At 39.4% G+C, this 23,223-nt stretch overlaps 1 protein-coding gene across 1 annotated transcript in view; it reads right to left on the reverse strand.

Annotated features, from left to right (window-relative positions):
• CDH9 (cadherin 9) overlaps positions 1–23,223 on the reverse strand; it is a gene marked incomplete at both ends in the record, with an annotated part of 108,950 nt that overhangs the window by 41,031 nt on the left and 44,696 nt on the right. The window contains 2 exons of the mRNA XM_083358387.1: positions 3,692–3,859; positions 6,356–6,475. Coding sequence (XP_083214513.1) covers positions 3,692–3,859; positions 6,356–6,475 — 288 coding nt within the window. The remainder of the gene's footprint in view (positions 1–3,691; positions 3,860–6,355; positions 6,476–23,223) is intronic.

The following is a 23,223-nucleotide window of genomic DNA, read 5'->3' on the forward strand; positions in this document are numbered from 1 at the left end:
ACTTTATATCTCAAACAGCTAAAAATTGAAATTTGGCATGCTGTTCAACTACATTATAGTTATCTGACCCTTGATGTAGGGGTTCTGATTTACGTCAGTGTAAAATTAAATTATGTTCTTCCTCAAAAAAAAAAAAATCCACCACAAAATATTGTTTCCATCATTGCAGGTCCCAGAATACTTTTTGACAGATTGATGTGATATTAGATATGGACTCTTGAGAATTATTGGCCTTAGTTGACTTCAGAAATATCTGATGTCATGTAATACATGAAAAATTAGTTAAGGCAAATTTATCTGGGTTGCGAAAGTCCAGATAGCCATAAGAAGGCAGTAACTATTTTCTGTTTCTCGTTCATCCCATTCAGTAGTCCTCTTGACTTTTTGCAGCCCATATATGGTAGACCTAAGTGATGTGATTCAATCTTTCTTAATATAGTGTTAATATTACAGTAAACTTACTTTATTTTATTTTTTTGAATGAATTGCAAATACATTACAGCAAATGGTAATTAAAATACCTCATTTTGAAAAAGGTTTACTATATGCCCTTACATGATTTTGTCCACATAAGTTCTACAGGAAATAATAAGAGCTGAAAAATCATTACCAACGATTCTTCTTCCATTATGATGCTTTCATTCTCATTATGAAATTGCCACCAAGGAGTATACATTTTATAGCATATCACCTTACTCTGAGTTCAGCAGCTTGTTTGATTGGTTACCCTATCACATCCCTGCATCTTAAGTAGACCTCTTAACCAAGTGATGAATGAAAATCAATAAGCACATTACACAAGTGTTATGAAAAATGAACTCAATCTAGAATTAGTGGGCAGAATGTTCTGCTGTAGGTGGCATTTTGTAATCTCATTGCTATGCAGCCTGTCTTACAGCTCAACTGCAGTAATTTTGACCTTGTTTCTAGGTATAGGAACTTATACCTGAAGCAATATAACCTCTTATTATGCTTCACAAAGCTATGGTATCTTGGAACTGAGAAAGATGCATATTATTATGAAAACCATTATTTTAAAAGTAACTACAAAAAATGTTGCCTTTCCCAACAATGTTTTCTATGGAAAACCCTCTGTTCTGTAAACATATAGGGAACAAACAAACAAACAAACAAACAAATTTCTTTAAAAAAGAAATTAGATGGAGAACAATAATGAATCAATGCAAAAACTCATAGTGCTTGCTTAGTTGTCCAGAAAATAGATTACATTGAAGTACTACCTTTCCAATTGTAACAATTCACAAGGAACTGTTTAGGCCAAATGTGTTTAACTTCAGTATTACAATAATAAAAACCAAGAAATAAAAACATTTTCCAGTGCCCTTATATTAGCAATAGAAGGTGTCCAAACTTAGAACCACAGTCTCTTTCAGGGATTGAGCGTGACTGTTCCTCCTCCCTCTTCAAGCCTTCCAGGTACTGGGAAAGAAGCTCAACTGCACTTTCTGGTTGGTCTTGGTCAAGGTAAACATCTAAAGTGCTGATAACAATCTTTGCTGTCAGTGGATCTCTCTCAGATGTTAAATAAGAATGGTGAGAGTACAAAGTTCCATGGCAACAGACACCTGATTTATTGACTTTCCTCAGCAACTAGGAGAAGGTCTTCAAAGGAAAAAAATAGTGAAATATAGTACCCCACATCCCAGATACCATGACTGACTGTATCTAGGGCAAGGTGAGAAGAGGAGTGGGAAGGTCATGGCCCAGGCTTTAATTATACATTGAAAGTGCTCTAAGCATTTTCCTTCTTGTGATCTGAGAATTATGGCCACTCCCCAAATGGTGACTTCTTCTGAGATGGCACCACACAGTTTCTCTATGGGAAGCCTATCTGCCACTTTGGCTGCTTCTTGTTTGGCAATACAATCAGCCAATCTGCTGTGTGGCCCTCCTACACAAGTGTTTCATGCCATCCTGGAATGGGCACCATCTGGGGAGTGACCACAATTCTCAGATCATGAGAACTATGCCTGCTTTCAAAATCATGCCGCTACCACATGGTAGGAAGGCTGAGCAGTGCATTGGATACTTCCCCTTGAGAAAGGTGATAGTCAGTAAAGATCAGTGAAGTGAGACAATGGGGAGGGGAGGGAGAAGCCTGAGTGTGTGAGACCCAATGGAATGGGAAACTCGATGAGGAGTGTTTTAGTGGGTGGGGAAGGCCTTGTTAGCCAGGTATGAGCTGTTGAGGTGCTGCAGAGTGGGCCTGTGCCAGGCCTTCTGGGCGTTCCCTATCCTGACATACTGACCTCAATGAGGAAAGCTAGATATAGGCACATGACTTAACAATTACTATGACTTACAACCATAATTCTGGGTTCATTTTTGGACATAAATCAAGGAACACCTATAGCCTATTGTTATTGAAACCTGTGGAATATGAGTGATAGATTCATTCATTCATAATGATTCCTACTAGTTTATTTGATGCAGCAAAGAACAAAGGGAAGCACATTCATGACCCTACTGTTTTCTGGCAGAGTATATGATAATATGATCAGTTGATTGCCTGTGTTTAGTTTTGATTATTTTAGCACATGAATTTATTTACATTTTTTTATTTATTTATTTTAATTCCATTTATATCCCGCCCTTCTCCGAAGACTCAGGGTGGCTTACAAGCTTAGCAGTAGCCTTCATTCTATGTATATGCCTGCTTATTAGGGCTTTCACACACACACCCCAAGCGGCATTATTACAAAGTCAGCTTATTGCCCCCAACAATCTGGGTCCTCATTTTACCTACCGTGGAAGGATGGAAGGCTGAGTCAACCTTGAGCCTGGTGGGACACGAACCTGCACTAATTGCAGGCAGCTGGTGTTACTTAAGGAGGCATTAGCCCACTGCTCCACCAAGGCTCTTTGGTTGAACATACATTGAACATACGATAAGTGTTGGACTAGGAAAAAAATGATAATTCTTGGAAAGGTTAGTTGTGTTGGTTGACCACACTGGATAGATTTTCTAGCTTTTATGAGTGGCAGTTTCAGATACACTCTTATCCATTATTATTATAATAATAATAATAATAATAATAATAATAATAATAATAATAATAATAATAATAATTATTATTATTATTATTATTATTATTATTATTATTATTATTATTATTATTATTATTATTATTATTTGGAGAAGATTTTCTCACATCATCACTTCTAACAGCCATTCTGCCTGATTAATTCATGAAACTGCCTAATTAATTGGGGCCCCTGAGGTATAAAATAGGTTGGAAGATATTTAAAACATCAATCAAAGTTATATAAAGACTTTTTGGTACCTAAGAAAATAGGAACGATCCCTTTCCATTTCAGATATAGGCCTGCCACAAATAGAGGAAATTTCAAACCAGACATAACCAAGTGCTGCTTAGAATCCATCTCTATTTTATAGCACTCTCTACACTACCAAATAAAAAAAGATTAGTGTATTTTTAACACTTCAAGTTGTTCAGTCTTATATGACTAAAATACCACAATCTGAAAATTTTAGTTTAAGGCAAGATTTTTTCTTTTTTTTTCTTTTTTTTTTTTTAGAAATATACAGATATCAATTCTGGTATGACTTTACATAGTTGCAATACAGGTTCACTTGCATTACTGTCGCAGATGGTGAATGAATATAATGATTTTTCTGAAGATAACAGAATTATTAAATATGTCATACTCTGAGGGAATCGAGGTGGATTGTCATTGATATCAGTCAGGGTGATGTTCACCATGGTGGTTCCTGATAATCCACCCATCTGGCCTCCCATATCTTTTGCCTGGATGACCACTTGGTACTGCTCTCGATTTTCTCTGCTCATATCTGGCAAAGCAGTCTTGATTATACCTTGTGGGGAGAAATAGAGAATAGAAGTAAAAGAAAATATGAAAGACAATATTCAAGTATATTTGTCCAGTTTAATGTTATAGTGAGGAAAAAAACAGGGGAGTCATATTTCACAGTATTTTCTAGCCTGGCATTAAAATCAATGTAATTATCTTTCTAACAAAACAGAAAACAGGCTAAAATGGCTACATATGTTAGAATAAAATGTGTGCTTGTGTGTGACAGAAAGAGAGAGAGAGAGATTTTGAAGCAAATCTTTGAGGACATAATACTGTAGGTAGGTATTTATAATCCTCTCCTAGATCTATATATGAAGCAATTGTATCATTTCAATATATAAAAGCACTTTCCAACTCAATCCTGCATGTAAACATTAAGCTATCACATGAGGAAAAAAAGACTTATTCTAATGTATCATATATTACATAGAAGAGAGGAAATGTGGCAATAACCATTTGCAAACTGTAATGGCACAATCCAACTTATCAACCCTCAATTTATTTATTTATTTATTATTTATTTATTAATATTTCTATACCGCCCTTCTCCCGAAGGACTCAGGGCGGTGTACAGGGCAAGAATAAAACACAGAGTTACAAAAATTAAAAGGTAATTAAATACATGCCCATAAAAACAGTTGATACATTAATAAAAACCCCAATAAAATGATAGTAAAAACCCCACCAATCCCCCCTCAGGCCAGGCCAGCTTGTTCGAACAGGTATGTTTTCAGATCGCGGCGAAAGGAGCGAAGATCGGGCGCTGTCCGGAGCTCAACCGGTAACTGGTTCCATAGCTCCGGGGTGCCCACAGAGAAAGATCTCCCCCTGGGTGCCACCAATCTACATTCTCTGACCGGTGGCACCCTGAGGAGTCCCTCTCTGTGGGAACGCACAGGGCGGAGGGAAGTTGACGCCGGCAGCAGGTGTTCCCTAAGGTACTCTGGACCCCTGCCATGTAGGGCTTTAAACACCATTACTAGTACCTTGAATCTCACCCGGAAGACAACTGGCAACCAATGCAGCTCACGGAACAGAGGTGTGACATGGGAGTATCGGGAAACTCCCAACACAACTCTCGCGGCTGCATTCTGTACCAGTTGGAGCTTCCGGGTGGTCCTCAAGGGCAGCCCCATGTAGAGAGCGTTGCAGTAGTCTAGACAAGAGGTCACGAGCGTGTGAGTGACCGTGCATAGATCATCCCGGCTTAGATAGGGCCGCAACTGGCGCACCAGGCTAACCTGGGCGAAAGCCCCCCTAGTCACAGCTCCTATGTGGTCTTCCAGGGTGAGCCGTGAATCTAGGAGGACTCCCAAGTTGCGAGCCCTATCTACGGGGGGTAATAATTCGCCCCCCATAGCGAGAGGTGGAATGTCCGAATAAACCTGGGATGAAGGTATGCAAAGCCACTCGGTCTTGTCGGGGTTGAGTTGAAGTCTGTTCCTCCCCATCCAGACCCGAACCGCCTCCAGGCAACGGGACATCACGGTGAGGGCATCACTGGGGTGGTTTGGGGTCGAAAGGAAAAGCTGGGTATCATCAGCATACTGATGATACCCAACTCCAAAACCACGAATGATCTCACCCAGCGGTTTCATATAGATGTTGAACAGGAGAGGCGAGAGGACCGACCCCTGAGGAACTCCACAAATGAGAGACCTCGCGGTCGACCTCTGCCCTCCTGCCAACACCGACTGCGAGCGTCCCTGGAGATAGGAGGAGAACCACTGTAAAACCGTGCCTCCCACTCCCAATCCCCTGAGACGCCGCAGCAAGATACCATGGTCGATGGTATCGAAAGCCGCTGAGAGATCTAATAGGACCAGAACAGAGGAATGCCCCCTGTCCCGAGCCCTCCAGAGATCATTCACCAGCGCGACCAATGCCGTCTCCGTGCTGTACCCGGGCCTGAAACGATTGGTACGGGTCTAGATAATCCGCTTCATCCAGTTTTGTTTTGTTTATTGTGTCTTCTGTGGCACATTAGCTATTCCAAAATATCCTGCAACTTAATATATCCAGCAGCTGTGGCTTCGCATTCACCATGCTCATGTAAACAATTTGCAACTTATGCCAGAGGACCAGGTTGATGAATCAACTGCTCTCCTGTAGATCATGGAAGGTTTTCAGTTTGGCTTATCTAAGAGATGATTTCCACAGCCAATTAAACAGGCTGATAAGGCTGGCATCTGCTGAAGTCTCAAAATTGACAAACTATTGTTCCAGAAAAAAAACACCATAAGAAAATTTTCAGTTTGCTTACCTCCATCCCCAAGCTAAGAAGAGTCATTAACCAATTTTGCCTAACAATATTCCACTCCATATCTTGAAATTAACAGTGAACATTCCAGCTGAAGAAGCATGTATAAGTCATTCAAAACAAAAGGTGCAAGTTTGAAAAACTCATTAAAGCTGTCAGTTCCCATACATCATTGAAATCCAAAGCTCACGTAACAGAGGAAGTCAATGGATATTGGAAGTCAATGTATATTCTAACCTGTTTCTGGATCCACTGAGAAATATGGCTGACCCTGGAGGATGCTATATACAATTTTAGCACTGTTCCCATAATTAGAGTCATCAGCATCGGTCGCAGTTACTTGAATGACAGAAGTGCCTAAATAACGAGAAAAAAATGAAATTAAAGGGGAAAAAAGGTGTGCTGATAGAAGGCCATTATAGGAATGACACTATTTATACTTTAACATAAATAAGTAAATGAGTCCCATCTCTCTCTCTCTCTCTCTCTCTCTCTCTCTCTCTCTCTCTCATTCTCTTTGCCAGATAGATGGTTTTGATTCAGAGTGTGTTCTAGATTCAGTTGAGAGCCCAAGAGCAATTATAGCATGTTGTAACACAAAAAATAATTTGGAAGGAGTTGATACAGTTGATACTCTGTTTGACTCAAGATCAAGTTCTGGACTGAAGACTAAGTTCTAATTGCAGCTGTTTTCCTTCAATATTAAGTGGCTGCTTTAAGAATCTGTTTTTAAGAAGTGTGGCTAATTAAAGACATATGCTGAAATATGTTTGCAACAATCTCTTTAAAACTACTTGGGTACATAACACTTAACCATTTATGGAAATCAGGACAACAAAACTGGTAGTAGACATTAGCTATGACATTGTTTTTAAAAAGTGAGTTTATTTACACATGTGTTTGGAAAGACATTTCCAAACCACTACATGGCCTTAACAAAGTTCTGTACTTAATTTGTTTATAGTCAAAGAAACCTTGCTATGTGAGGCAATATAAGTATAAGCTAGAATAAGTATAAACTAGAATAATTCTCCCAATTTCACATGAAGCAAATTGGCAGATCTTTATTTCAACAACGGTAAACATTTCCTCATAGCAGAAAAGAGCAATATAGTTTAAAGGTTGTAGCTAGCAATAGCACTTAGACTTATATTACACTTCACAGTGTTTTACAGCCCTCTCTAAGCGGTTTACAGAGTCAGCATATTACCCCCAACAATCTGGGGCCTCATTTTACTCATCTCAGAAAGATGGAAGGCTGAGTCAACCTTGATTTGGTGAGAATTGAACTGATGGCAGTTGGCAGAGTTAGTCTGCAATACTGCATTTGAACCACTGTGCTACCATGGCGTATTATAGATAAGTAGTGTGATACCTATATCTACCCCAAAGAGATTGCAGTAGAAATGGCAGGTGTATAGCAAATGTTTTCAGGCACTAAACTTAAAGACAATTCACTTTTAAAGATGCTGCTAATTATACACTCCTATTTATTGGACACACAGAAGGAATTCATGGGCTATCACTCCTAACTGAGATGAAACATGTGCTTAGTCATGACTGTCTGCACTTTCAGGAAAGTAGTCAATATTGTCTTTAGAATTATTTGAACAATACTTTAATTGTTATGTATAAATATTTAGTAATGTTTTAACCATTTATATTATTATTTTTTTTCTTTTTTGTATATCAGCCACCATTAGCACTCTAGGGATGGAATGAAAAGGTACAAGTGGAAGTTATTTTGTATTCCACCAGAACAATGTAAAAACTAATTAAACATTAATAGAAGCAACTAATAAAAACAACAGGACTTAAACCAATCTTATATTAAAAGTCATTCAAAGCCAAGTGAAGCAAATAAATGCTTTTTGCTGCTTGCCTAAATATCATTATGGACGAAGCTACTTTAAACTCCCTTGAGAGAGAATGGCATAATTGAGTTTTAGCTTCAGAAAAAAAGCAAAACCACTGACCTAAAGTGGAGGATCCCAAATGAGTTGAGATATGCAATTAAACTTGTCTGAAATGGCCTGGGGAAGGCCTTTTTCCCCCCCCATAACAACAAAATGTATCCCTAAATGTATTTAGTGTGAACCATTTTGTTACGAGAACATTAGTAATATTTTACTGTAGGAAAAAATGAACAAATTGATGTTCAGATAAATTCCAAACCTTTTATTTCTGTGGGGGTAGCTAAAGAATAACAAATCCCAATATCATACAGTATTTAGCCAACACCTGAATTTATTTAAAGTGTGATTCTTACTGATGGTTCTATGGCTTGACTAATTATAGCATGAAATGATGACTCTGAAATTGATAGTACACGTTACAGGGTTATTCATTCTTTTAAGCCAAAGGGCACCACTTCGGGTTTTTGTAAGAATATTTTTATTGCATCTTGCATCTGAATGTGGATGTTCATGGTTGAACAAAAAATATATACTCGGGATGTCAAAAGTACAGAAAAAGATTGCATCTGGGACATTAAAACTGAAACCATCAGAGGCAATTGTACATGCAAAAATATATATGCTAGGGCATCCTTCAGTCTTGAGAAACTATGGCATCGTGCTCTGGAAAGAGGTCCTAAACAAGCATCTGATGTGGCTAAAAAGGCCAATTTGAGAGTGGCAGTCCCTTCCACACTGAGGGCAGATACAATCTGTCCCCTCTCCAGCCCCCAGATTTCAATGGTTCTGGGAATGCCTCTTTGCCTCAGCCTGCCGCACAAGTGTCTCTTCGAATTGGAGAAGGCCATGCTCCATATTTAGCCTCCAAGCAGAGCAATCAGAGGTCAAGGTTTCCCAGATGTTAATGTACATTCCCAAGGCCGTTAGATCCCTCTTGCAGATATCCTTATATCACAACTCTGGTCTCCCTCTGGGGCTCCTTCCCTGCACTAGTTCTCCATACAGGAGATCTTTCGGAATCTGACCATCAGCCATTCTCACAACATGCCCAAGCCAACGTAGATGTCGCTGTATCAATAGTGTATACATGCTAGAAATTCCAGCACATTCCAGGACTGCGCTATTTGGAACTTTGTCATGACAGGTGATGCCAAGAATACATCGGAGACAGCACATATGAAAGATGTTTAACTTTCCCTCCTGCCATGTGTAAAGGGTCCAAGACTCACTGCAGTACAAGTGTGTGCTCATGAGACAGGCTCTATAGACCTGGATCTTTGTATGTTCTGTCAGCTTCTTATTAAGCCATACTCTCTTTGTTAGTCTGGAAAATGTAGTGGCCACTTTACCAATACATTTATTCAGCTCACTATCTAAAGAAAGAGTGTCGGAGATGGTTGAGCCGGGGTACACAAAGTCATGGACGACCTCCAGTTCTTGTGCAGAGATTGTAATACAGGGAGGTGAATCCACGTCCTGACCCATGACTGTTTTTTTTTTCAGGCTGATTGTTAGCCTTGCTAAAACAGTCCATAAATTGTTGAAGGTCTTCGGCAGAGTGAGCAGTAACGACAGCATCATCGGCAAAGAGGAAATCCTGTAGGCATTTCAGCTGGACTTTAGACTTTGCTCTCAATCTAGAGAGATTAAAGAGTTTTCCAACTGATCTGGTCTGGAGATAAATACCCTCTGTTGCAGTTCCAAAAGCGTGTTTGAGCATGACAGCAAAAAAGATCCCGAATAAAGTTGGCATGAGGATGCAGCCCTGCTTCACTTCACTTCGAATGTCAAAGGAATCTGATGTTAAGCCATCAAAAACTACAGTGCCCTTCATTTCCTCATGAAAGGACCTGATGATGTTGAGGAGCTGAGGTGGACATCCAATCTTGGGGAGAATTTTATAAAAGCCGTCCCTACTAACCAAGTCAAAAGCCTTTTTAAGATCTATAAAGGCTACGAAAAGTGGCTGTCTTTGTTCCCTGCATTTCTCCTGCAACTGTCTAAGGGAAAATACCATGTCAGTAGTGGACCTGTGATTCTGGATAGACTCTCTCTGCAAGCACCTGGAGCCTCTTCAGTACGACATGGGCAAGCAGCTTCACTACAACACTGAGAAGAGAGATGTCACGGTAGTTGTTGCAGTCACCCCTGTCACCTTTGTTCTTGTACAGTGTGACAATATCTGCATCCTTCATGTCCTGTGGTACTCCACCTTCCCTCCAACAAAGACAGAAGATTTCATGCAGTTTGGTGGGGATGTTCTCTTTGCAGCACTTCAGAATTTTGGTAGGGATGTTATCTTTCCTGGGTGCCTTGCCGGAGGCAAGGGAATCCAGGGCCGCGTTTAGTTCTTCTAAAGTTGGTTCACTGTCAAGCTCCTCCAAGACAAGCAGGCACTCAATATTATTATTTAATGCTTCTTCAGTTACCCCATTTTCTCTGGAATATAACTCAAAGTAATGCTGAACCCAGCATGCCATCTGCTGTGCTCGGTCCTGGATAAATTCGCCTGTAGCAGACTTCAGAGGGGCAGATTTCTTCTGTGTTGGACCTAAGGCCTGCTTGATGCCATTACACATCCCCTTGATGTTGCCTGTGTCAGCTGCTATCTGGATCGAAGAGCAAAGCTGCAGCCAATAGTTGTTAGCACATCTCCTGGTGGTCTGTTTGACTTTGCTACGAGCAGCTTGCAGAACCTGTAGGTTGTGCTCCCTGGAACAGGCTTTATGTGCAATTAGAGCTCTCCTTTTTTCCTCAATGGCTGACGTCAGCTCCTCCGAATGGGCTTCAAACCAATCTGATGTCTTTCTGATCTCTTTACCAAATACTAACAAGGCAGTGTTATAAACAGCATTCCTCAAATATTCCCATCGTTCAGATATGTTTGCTTCAGCTGGGCCTGGGAGAGTTTCCTTGAGTGCTTGTGCAAATTCCTCCACTTTGCCCTGATTGTGGGTCTTACTGATGTCAATTCATGGTCTTCCTTCCTTCCTTGAGTGATGCAATCTCTTTGTTTTCAGTTTTATTTTGCTGCACACCAAGGAGTGGTCTGTATCACAATCAGCGACCTGGTAGCTGTGTGTGATTGTAATACTTAGAAGGTTGGAGTGCCTGGTAAGAATCATGTCAACCTGGTGCCAATGCTTCAATCTTGGATGTCTCCAAGAGACTCTGTGTTGAGGCTTTGTAAACCAAAGTCTTCAGTAAAGACAAGAAATATTTTAGAACCATATACAGTAAATCCAGTTAGATTAAGGTTATTCTTTCAGTGTTTTATTTCTCCTGGTTAGTCAGTCATCACTATTCTTAGAGGGTGGGATAGAAGTTCCCTTCCCTCTCTCCTCACAGTGGGGAAGATACTTCAGGCAGCTTTTACAAGAAAAGAAAATACTTAGGATTGAAGAAAGGTTTAGAACTCACCCAGTTTCATCCTCACTACTTTAGAAGTGCCTGATGGTAAGTTTGACTTCGGCTGTATGCAGCCTAGTAATGGGCCATATTTCTATGGCCGGTATTTTGTCCGCTGGTTTGGAAGGCTGCCCCGAATCGAGTGGAGGGGCTACCACCCTCCTGCAAACAAGTGGTGGTCCCCTCCTTGCTTGTTGGCCCTACAGGGTGATTCTCAACCCTTTCCAGGGTCCCCCAGTGGACGACACCAAATGCGGAAGATGGAGCTTCCCTTTCAGTGGCTGCAGCAGCCTTGATGGCAAACCGTAAGTCCAACATTTATTTTAGTTTCAAGCATTGGTAATCTTATATACAAATTGGTGTAGGAAGCCCTAGAAGGAGACAATAACAAACTACTTTGAACTCTTCCCAAGAAAACTACAGTTCCAGGTGACAACAATGACTATATGACAATCTCTTTAAAAAAAGAATCTGTCTCTGTCTATCACTTTTGAACACCAAAGTTACAATAATTGTTCCTGTTTTATTTCCAATGCTAGTTGTTTTAAAGCTGTATTTTCATTCCAGCCACTTTTATAGTTGGGATTGTGATTTAATGTTATGTCAACAAACTTCAAGCACAAATTTCATATCACATGCTCCTTTTCCATTATTGGTTTAAGATGATGGTAATGATAAAATCAAATGATAAGGTTATCAGGTAATACCATGTCTCATTTACTTAAAATAATAAGCTCAAATGTATATGACCTGTGATGATAGCTGCTCAAGATTCAACCGGTGGTGGTGATCAATTTAACATGCTTTCCAAAAGAATAAAATATATCAGTAGAGATTTCCTATGCTCCTTAGACATCAGGTTTTATTTTCAATTTTGGATTGTGGAGATATACACTCCTACCCCCCTTACAACTATGTTGTAAATTTTTTCTTAGTTTTCTGTGAGCAGATTTCATTTCTCCCTGAGGAGATTAAAGATAATTCCTTTGGATGGAAAGCTCCCTAGGCAGACTACGAGGTAGACTACTCTAATTTTCTCATCTTGGTGAGGTTATTTCAAGATGGAGTACAATGTCTTTTCTACATGTTGTCAGTGAAAAATTACTGCAACTTCCAGATGATATTATAAGAGAAACATTTCTTTTCCTCAGCAAACTTCATAATGCTGTTAACCTCCATCATATCCTTCCAGGTTTATATTCCCCAAACAGAATGGTATAGGAATGGTGTTCCAATTAATTTACACTAGCAATTTCACTTATTTAAAATTCTATTTTAGTACAAATAGGATAGTAAGACTAAAACATATTGAGTGACTGTGACCCAAATGACAGCATATTTAATTTAAGCTTTAATGTAGCCATCTTCCTTTTACCTTTCCAGGATCTACCTGTTGATTTTAGAGAAGTAACTGCAGTTCTGAATTGTTTCTCTCTTTTGATAATTTTACCTATGAAGAATCCATAATGATCATTACTTATTCTGAGCTTGTAACAAAGTACAAAGTCAAACTAGAGTCTTGGACTTCAAGAGAGCTGATTGAAAAGGATTCCATGGATGAGAATCCTCAGGGAGAAAACAACCTAAGAAGCTTGGGAAACTTTGAAAAGTAAGATTATAAAAGCCCAATCTAGCACAAGTCCAATAAAGAAGACAAATAAGAGATCTTAAAAGAAACCAGCATGGCTACACAAAGAACTCTCTAATAGCTGAAAGACAAAAAGGACAAGTATAAAAAGTGGAAAGAGGGGTACATAACTATCGCAAATATTCTGAACCTGCAAAGGTGAAGTCAGGAAAGCTAAGGTCCAAAATAAACCAAGGCTTGCTATAAAAGTTAGAGATAAGAAAGGGAAAAAAGCTTCTTTCAACATGTAAAAAATAAGAAAAAATAAAGGAAACAATCAGTCCATTAATGGGAGAAAATGACAAGAAGGTGAGTAGCAGCAGAGAGAAAGCAGAATTGCTTAACACATTTTTTGCATGTCTTTGCACAAAAAGAAAAACAGTCCAACCTATAAAAAATACCGTAAAATACATATTATGAATGCAAGTCAAAATAAGAGAACACCTATCCACTCTAGACAAGTTCAAATCACTAGGACCAGATGGATTACACCTCAGGTTCCTGAAGGAATTGGCAGACATGCTCTCAGAAACAGTAACCATATCTTTCAAAGATCCTGGAGCACAGATGCCTGGAAAAGGCTGCATCTACATGGAGGGAAGCATGCAGTGGGCTACCCCAAGGCTCTGTCATAGGCCCAGTAGTCTTCAATATATTCATCAATTATTTAGACTAAAGGATAGAAGGGGAACTCATCAAATCTGCAGACAACACCATGCTGGCAGGAACAGCCAAACCTCCAGAAGGCTCAAGATACAGAAGGATCTTGACAGACTTGAACCCTGGACCTTATCTAACAAAATGAAATTCAATTTAGAGAAAATAAGATTTTACATTTAGGCAAGAAAAAAATGGACTAGAGGTGATATGACAGCAGTGTTCCAATATGTAAGGGGCTGCCACAAAAAAGAAGGGGTCAACCTATTCTCCAAAGCACATGATAGAAACTAATCAAGGAGAGAAGCAACCTAGAACTAAGGAGAAATTTTGTGACAATTAGAAAAATTAATCAGTGGAATGGCTTGCCTCCAGTTGTGAATGCTCCAACACTGGAAATTTTTAAGAAGAGATTGGACAACCATTTGTCTGAAATGGTATGGGGTTTCCTGCCTGAGCAAGCAGTTGGATAGATTAGAAAACCACCAAGGTCCCTTCCAACTCTGTAATTCTGTTAAAGTTACCCTCACACATACACAGCCACACATAGGCAGAAATGTTTGCAGTCTAATGTTTTGTCTTTTCTATGTACCAGAGCCTAATTTTAAAATTGGAACTGACATGGTGGTATGACTAAAACAACCTGCCATTATTACTCCACAATGCACTTATTGTGAAGTGAATTTGATTTAGTCAGCACAGGAGACTCCTGCCCTTCTGTTGATAAAGCATTTCTATGGTGGTGGCAAATAGTCATGACAACAGTCAAATTGAGGTATTATTTCCAAATGGAAAGAAAATATTTATTAATTTAACATGCCAGTCATCTGTTTGCAGCTATAGTTTGATATTTTATGGCCCTAGTAGGTGAAAGTTAAAAAGAATTGTCAGTTCAAAGAAAAATCCTGAAGTCTGATGCATGGAATATGCTAAGTTTATCCTTATATTATATATTTTGTGATAGTATACAGTATCTTGTACTTAAGATGTCTCTATCGCTAACCAAACCCTAAAGTTAACTTTCAGAAGATGAGATTTGTCTTAATACTTAGTAGAGACTTATGACTGCAAGAGGTGTTAAAGAATGTTGTTGTTGCTGTTATTATGTTTATTGGAAGACACAAAATTCATGCTATTGTTTTCTGTTTGGAATGTACTGTAGATCTCTTATTGAATCATCTTTTCTATTTACAGTTTAATGGCCAGTGGTAGTTCTAGTTATATGTGTTTCTCAGAAAGACTATTATGTAGAGCTGGATGTTCTGTTCCAGCCTATGATCGGCCCTGTTTGAATGTTAGGGACAACCCCTTTTTATAATCAACAGGCTGGAACTAACCCAACCAAATTTATATACAAAAGTTTAAATGAAAAGTTCAAACAAGACTTAAACCAAAAAGGTTAAACAAGAGTTAAACAAGAGTTAACTCTCGCAGAAACTCTTCAAACGGTTGCCTTCAGCAACCAGCACCTCCCACACATTCCCCTTTTAACAGCAGTCCCAAGGCGTGGCTTCTCATTGCCTTCTCCCGAGTTGCCTCATTCCTTCCCTCATTCCTTCAGTTCTGCTAGATTGTCTCCTGCTCCTAGCATTCCTGAACAGAGCCAGCTGTGGATCATCTTCTTCCAATCCTTCATGCTCACACAGCTGGGTCTGAGGAGGAACAAGACGGGAGGAGCCAGGTTGAGAGTTCTGTGGTGCATCAGAACCTTCCTCTGACACCAAAGGCTCTCCAAACCCCTCCTCCTCCTCCTCCTCCTCTTCAGAATCGTCCGACTCAGCTGCCAAAACCACAGGCTGACGCTGAATCACAACACTGGATGAGAAATTTAGCCTATATGCACATATATTGTGTATCAATTTTTATTTGCTGTATTTAGAGGAGGGACCCTGAAGTGTAGTATCTACTAAAATGTTTTTAATTTCACATACTTTTCAATAACGCTGGCAATTAATCTACTGTAATAAGTTACATGTTGACTTGCACATTAGATTAGTAATGTAAAGCTGACTTTGGGCAGAAACCAACAGGATGTACTTTAATAGGGAGAAGTATAAAGTCCAATATTTGGGTAGAAAAAAAATCAAAGTTATTGACTATAGCATGGGAGAGACCATTTTGGGCAGCAGCATATGTAGAAAGTATTTTGGTGCCTTAGTGCCTAAATATGAGCTTGCAGTACCATACAACTGCAAAACAAACAAATACAGTTCTAAATGTATCAATAGAGTATCAAGGTCAGGAGAAGTCATTATTTATCTCTCTTCTGCATTGGCTAAAATATCAAGTCCTATTCTAGGCATGCATTTTTGGAAAACTGTTGACAAAATGGATCATGTCCAAAAGGGCTAATTAAGGAGATAAGGGTTCTGCACCAATAAAATCTATGTGAAATAGTTGGAAGCAACCTATTCAATGTTTTACCTGACTGTATATTCTTGTTTATGTTTTATGTGGTGAGCTGTCCAGATTTGATTGGGATCAAGTGGTTTCCTAGTCAAATGAAATATCTATGCAATAAATAAGTAGGTCATTTAAAATGGAGAAGGAACATCAAGACAGATCTTGTGGAGGACAGTGCAGAATTATTCAGAGTTGTTCCAGAAGACAAGATAAGAAATAATAGGTTAAACTGTCAAAGGATAGATTTTGGCTGAAAGAAACCCCTAATGACAGAACTGCTCAACAATGGGACAGATTGCCATGGGAAATAGTAGGACTCTCATTTGCTGTATATGCCCATCTGTTGGTAATGCTGTAATAATGAATTCCTGTATTGGGCAGATGGTCCCATAATACATCAGTGGTGGAATTCAAATCCCTGAACAACTGGTTTTTTGCGTAGATGCAGGCCTGGATCACTGAGGCCTAGAACAGACTTCCAGAAGTGGCATCCCAGCACTTCCAGCAGACTGTTCTAGGCCTGGGTGGCCTCCTCCAGGCTTCCCAAGCCTAGAACAGACTTCTGGAAGCGGTGTGCATTCAGCCGGTTCTCCGAACTCAACAAAATTTAGCTACTGGTTTTACTGAACCAGTGTGAACCAGTTGAATCCCATCACTGTACTACATGTATGTTCTATGATTCTATGCTTAACAGAGGTAAATTCACCTTTCAGCAAATTACTGCAAAGTCATTTAGCTGCTCTTATTTTCCCTGCCCCAATGTCTAGCTAATACTTTAGGTAAAGTATCTGTTCTTTATTTGATTAAGTCCCATAAAGTCAAATGTTTACTCCCAATAATCACAACCACTTGCTGGCAGAGGGAGAGAGAGACTGTATAATACTCCAACTACAATATGTTAGGCTGGAGCACAGAAGAAGGAAAATACTGTATACTGTCTATACACAAAGACACGGATTCAAGCTCAAGCATCTCCAGTTAGGATCAAGAAAATTTTTGGAAAACTGCTGCCTGTTATAGAGAATGCTAAGCTATTTAAGGTAATTATTAACTTGCTATCACTTTGATCTGAAGGTAGTCATCAGGAATACCTTTTCTGACTGTACTACATTTCAGAATATAATAATGGCTCTAGAGAGAAAGTGTCTATCTAACTGACATGTTTGATTGTAGGACTAGATCTTTTACTATTCAACAGTGAGATCAATCTGGGTGGGCAGTTGTTTTTTTTCTTTAAAAAAGTAATATAGTGTTCACAAGCTGTATCTCTTACATTGTTAATGTTATATGTGTTTGTATTTCTGTCTTGGCTTATTGAATCTGATATTTTGATGGAAACAATCTTCCACCAAATATTGCTGAATATGAATAAAACTGTTCTTTGTAACACAAGCAATATTCCTCTATAATTCTTCAATAAAATAGATTAAAGTATGATTTTCTGGCAAAAACACTGACCTGATGTGTATGGATGGTCTCAAGTGTCTTGAAATATAATTAAATGTATCCAAAAATACATAAAATGAACAAAATAGTTCTGATAGGATATTGACAGGAAGGGGCATCTGGATGTCATTTTGAAATTTTAACATGGTCAGAAATAGTACTGCAGTTGGCCATTGCTATAAAATGACAAATTTTCTCTGAGCACAAATTTCATCTGTCCTGATTATCCCTGTTTATCAAGGAGTGATCGACAGCCCAGATTTTTTAGGCTAAGAAAGTTAAATTATGACTTTAGGTTCCCTTTGGGAAGAAGACACTGGAGATGGCATTTTAAAATACTATACAAATTTCAGTTCTTTGGGCTACAATGAATAAGAAGAATAAGATGTTATTTAAGGAATATATATATATATATATATATATATATATATATATATATATATATATATATATATATATAGAGAGAGAGAGAGAGAGAGAGAGAGAGAGAGAGAGTGTCTCGGGTTTCTTCCCGCGTCCCTTTCATCTTCAGAAAGTTGTGGCGACGTTTCGACGAAATCCCATCCGTCATCATCAGGCCACAACTTTCTGAAGATGAAAGGAATGCGGGAAGAAACCCAAGACTCTAGATCTACACATACAGACACCCACGAGAATCTACGAAAACAAATATATATATATATATATATATATATATATATATATATATATATATATATATATATATATATATATATATATATATATGTTTTCGTAGATTCTCGCGGGTGTCTGTATGTGTAGATCTAGAGTCTCGGGTTTCTTCCCGCGTTCCTTTCATCTTCAGAAAGTTGTGGCGACGTTTCGACGAAATCCCATCCGTCATCATCAGGCCGGAGTGTTCCTCCTGCTGCTTCCAGGAGCAATGCGTGGTCTGGCTGTTCCTTTCCTTCCAACTGCCGGTGGGGCTGTGTTCTGACTGGGTGGAGGCGTGGCTGCTTTCTGATTGGGTGGGGGTGTCCTCCGACTGGGTGGAGGCGTGGTTGTCTTCTGATTGAGTGGAGTCGAGACCAAAATATAAGACCAAATTGTTTCAAATTGAAATTCCACATCAATACCACTTCAACCAAACGCATTCTAAGAAGAACAGAAATGGCATTACTAAGAAATGAACTCCACAATAAAAGATTTCAATTAGACCAAACAAACAAGGACCTACTAACATTACATCTCAAACTCAGCAACATTATTCACCCGATACTATGGGACAAAGTGAAACAACTGGCGGTTTGGAGAGCAGAAACAGAGACCATCTATAAGAACAACAGACATTCAAAGAAACTCAAACAATTAGAGAACTACAACAACCAAACAACCACATCACAACAACATCTACAACAAGTAGTGCATAACATCTCCCACAGAAGACCAACAACAGCAGAAACAAACATCCTAGCAAAAGGTTTCAACTTCGCTGTTGCACCAAAGAAAATTCCCACAGAAACCATCGTATGTGGAGTTGAAACCAGCTTAACTAAACTCAATGCAGATGAAGCAGACCAAGTCAGACATGAAGTCACCCACATCCTATGCACAAGCAAACCACCCAAAAGCAACCTAACAAAAGAAGAACAAGTAGCATTGCAAAACCTAAGAAAAGACAACAGCATAATCATACTACCAGCAGATAAAGGCAATGCTACAGTGGTAATGGACACATCAGACTATGAAGAGAAACTGTCCAACTTACTCAAAGAAACTACATACAAACCTATATATACAGATCCCACAACCTATCTAGAAAAGACCACCAAGAAAAAGATAAAATCAACTTCTATAAGCCAAGAAATCCAACAAACAATCATTCCTAGGGAGAAGTCATCCAGATGCCCAAAACTATATGGCCTCCCCAAAATACACAAAGATGGAATCCCACTAAGACCCATAGTAAGTTCTATAGGCTCACCACTACAAAACTTAGCTAAATACCTAGCAAAACAATTACAACCTCAGGCAGAAATGGCAGCTTCATATGTCCAAAACTCATACCACTTTATAGAATTAGTGAAAAATCTAGAGATAGACCAAAAAGACTTGCTAGTCAGCTTCGATGTGGTATCACTATTCACCCAGGTGCCAGTCCAAGAAGCTCTATCAACAATAAGAAGCAAATACCAACCACCAAACCATATTATAGAACTAGCAGAACACTGCTTATCAAACACATACTTCATACACAGAGGCCAGAGATACAAACAAATAGAAGGCGCACCAATGGGATCCCCTCTATCACCAGTTATCGCCAACCTTTTCATGGAAGAATTTGAAACTAACTCTCTGGAAAAGACTACAAACAAACCAAAACTGTGGCTCAGATATGTGGATGACACCTTCGTGATCTGGCCCCACGGAAGAAAGGAGCTAGAAAACTTCCTAACACACCTGAACAGCCTACATCCCAAAATAAAATTCACCATGGAGATTGAAACAAACAACCAGTTACCTTTCCTGGATGTACTTATATACAAAAAACAAAACGGCACCCTAGGACACACAGTCTACCGAAAGAAAACACACACCAACCGTTACCTCAATGCGCAATCACATCATCACCCAGCACAAATAAATTCAGTAGCCAAAACACTAATAACAAGAACCAGACGCCTTGCAGATGAAACACATATACAAACAGAACTACACACCCTGACAGACATATTGACAGCAAACAAGTTCCAAAAAAACAAAATCACCAATATGATTCAGCAGGGGACTCCGAAACAGAAAAACATCCAAGAAGAAGAACAGAACAATGGACGAGCCATCTTGCCCTACATAAAAGGAACAACCGACAAAATCAGTAAAGTACTACGCAAACATAACATCAAAACCGCATTTAACACTGACAGAAAGATATCAACCATCCTGAGAAATCCCAAAGACAAAATAGAACTGGAAAACCAGGGCATATACCAAATCCCATGCGCCTCCTGTCCAGCAACATACATCAGACAGACTAACAGAAGAATAGAGGTATGTGTAGAAGAACATAAGAACTCAGTACAGAAGAAAGATCACACATCTTCACTAGTACAACACATAAACACTACGGGACACAACATCAATTTTGAAGGTACAAAAACAATCGCCAAAATAGAACATCTAAATAGCAGAATAATCAGAGAAGCCATTGAAATAGAAAAACACCCAGACAGTATGAACAAGCGAGACGACACCTCCCGCCTACATGCCATTTGGAAACCAGCATTGATAGAGAAACGAATTTCAGCAAACAAGGATTTAAAAAACCAACAAACAACCCCAAATGCCACCAGCCCCAGCAAGACTCATCCACACCCAGAACAAAATTCAAATTGTTTCAATTTGAAACAATTTGGTCTTATATTTTGGTCTCGACTCCACTCAATCAGAAGACAACCACGCCTCCACCCAGTCGGAGGACACCCCCACCCAATCAGAAAGCAGCCACGCCTCCACCCAGTCAGAACACAGCCCCACCGGCAGTTGGAAGGAAAGGAACAGCCAGACCACGCATTGCTCCTGGAAGCAGCAGGAGGAACACTCCGGCCTGATGATGACGGATGGGATTTCGTCGAAACGTCGCCACAACTTTCTGAAGATGAAAGGAACGCGGGAAGAAACCCGAGACTCTAGATCTATATATATATATATATATATATATATATATATATATATATATATATATATATATATATATATATATATATGTATATATGTATGTATGTATGTATGTATGTATGTATGTATGTATGTATGTATATATGTATGTATGTATATATGTATATATATATATATATATATATATATATATATATATATATATATATATATATATATATATATATATATATATATATGGATCCTTGGTTTTTCGGGTTTTTCCCCGCGTAGAACTAGAGGTGTAGGCGCAACGTTTCGATGGAATCCCATCCGTCATCATCAGGCTTTAGCTTCCTTCTTCTGGGAGAAGCATGTGGCTGTTTGTTCCTCTTTTTTAAACTGCCAGAGGGGGTGTGTTCTGTGGAGGTGTGCTCTGATTGGGTAGGGGACCAAGTGTGTTCTGATTGGGTGGGAGTGTGTTTTGAATGGTGGGTGTGTTCTGATTGGGTGGGGGGTGTTCTGAGTGGATGGGCTGGTCTCAGCTGCCAGCTCCAGACCTGAGCTGGTGAGTTGTGCTGCTTTTGTCATGTGATGTCATGTGATGTTATCATGAGTTTGGGTCTGGTATCATTCTTGGTGGTTGGGCCTCGTCTGTCAATCAAGGCGGGTTTCCAAATGGCTGGTAGACGAGAGGTATCATCTCGTTTATTCATGCTGTGGGGGCGTTTTTCTATCTCAATGGCTTCTCTGATTATTCTGTTGTTAAAATGTTCAATTTTGGCGATAGTTTTGGTTTTTTTAAAATCTGCAAAATCTGCAAAATCTCCAAAAACACAACATCAAAACAGCATTCTACACAGACAGAAAAATATCCACCATCCTAAGAAACCCCAAGGACATAATTGGGTTAGAAAACCAAGGAGTATACGAAATCCCATGCACCACCTGCCCCACCACATACATCGGACAGACCAACAGAAGAATAAGTGCACGCATTGAAGAGCACAAAAACTCACTCAGAAAGGGAGAACAAACTTCATCCCTGGTCCAACACTTTGAAGCCACGGGACATGAAATTGATTTTAAAAAAACCAAAACTATCGCCAAAATTGAACATTTTAACAACAGAATAATCAGAGAAGCCATTGAGATAGAAAAACGCCCCCACAGCATGAATAAACGAGATGATACCTCTCGTCTACCAGCCATTTGGAAACCCGCCTTGATTGACAGACAAGGCCCAACCACCAAGAATGATACCAGACCCAAACTCATGATAACATCACATGACATCACCACCACACAACCATTCAAAAAGCAAATCCGAACCCACAACGATAAAGACACACAACCACAAAACAGAAACCTAACTACAGCTGCAACATCAGCCACTTTAAACCCCTCCAAACCACACAATAAGCAAACTGACACCCACTATAAAAACATGGCACCACCACAAACACGAAGCCGAACAAAAGCAGCACAACTCACCAGCTCAGGTCTGGAGCTGGCAGCTGAGACCAGCCCATCCACTCAGAACACCCCCCCACCCAATCAGAACACACCCACCATTCAAAACACACTCCCACCCAATCAGAACACACTTGGTCCCCTACCCAATCAGAGCACACCTCCACAGAACACACCCCCTCTGGCAGTTTAAAAAAGAGGAACAAACAGCCACATGCTTCTCCCAGAAGAAGGAAGCTAAAGCCTGATGATGACGGATGGGATTCCATCGAAACGTTGCGCCTATATATATTCCTTGATAAGGTTAAAAATACGAATCCCAGGAATGTTAAAATTAACAAACAAACAGTGTTCGTTATTTATTTATATATATATTTAAAATTTACACAAATATGAGCTGTCACCGGTGTGACTACTGCCAGTCGATGGCCTTCAGGTTAGGCTGACACAGGAAATAAAGATTTGTCCCATGTTTGGGGCCTAGCAAGGTAATCTAAATAGTTAACAAGCATTTGACATATATATATATATACATATACATATACATACATACATACATA

The sequence above is a fragment of the Vipera ursinii genome, assembly GCF_947247035.1.
Source record: "Vipera ursinii genome assembly, chromosome: 3".
Classification (NCBI taxonomy): domain Eukaryota; kingdom Metazoa; phylum Chordata; class Lepidosauria; order Squamata; family Viperidae; genus Vipera; species Vipera ursinii.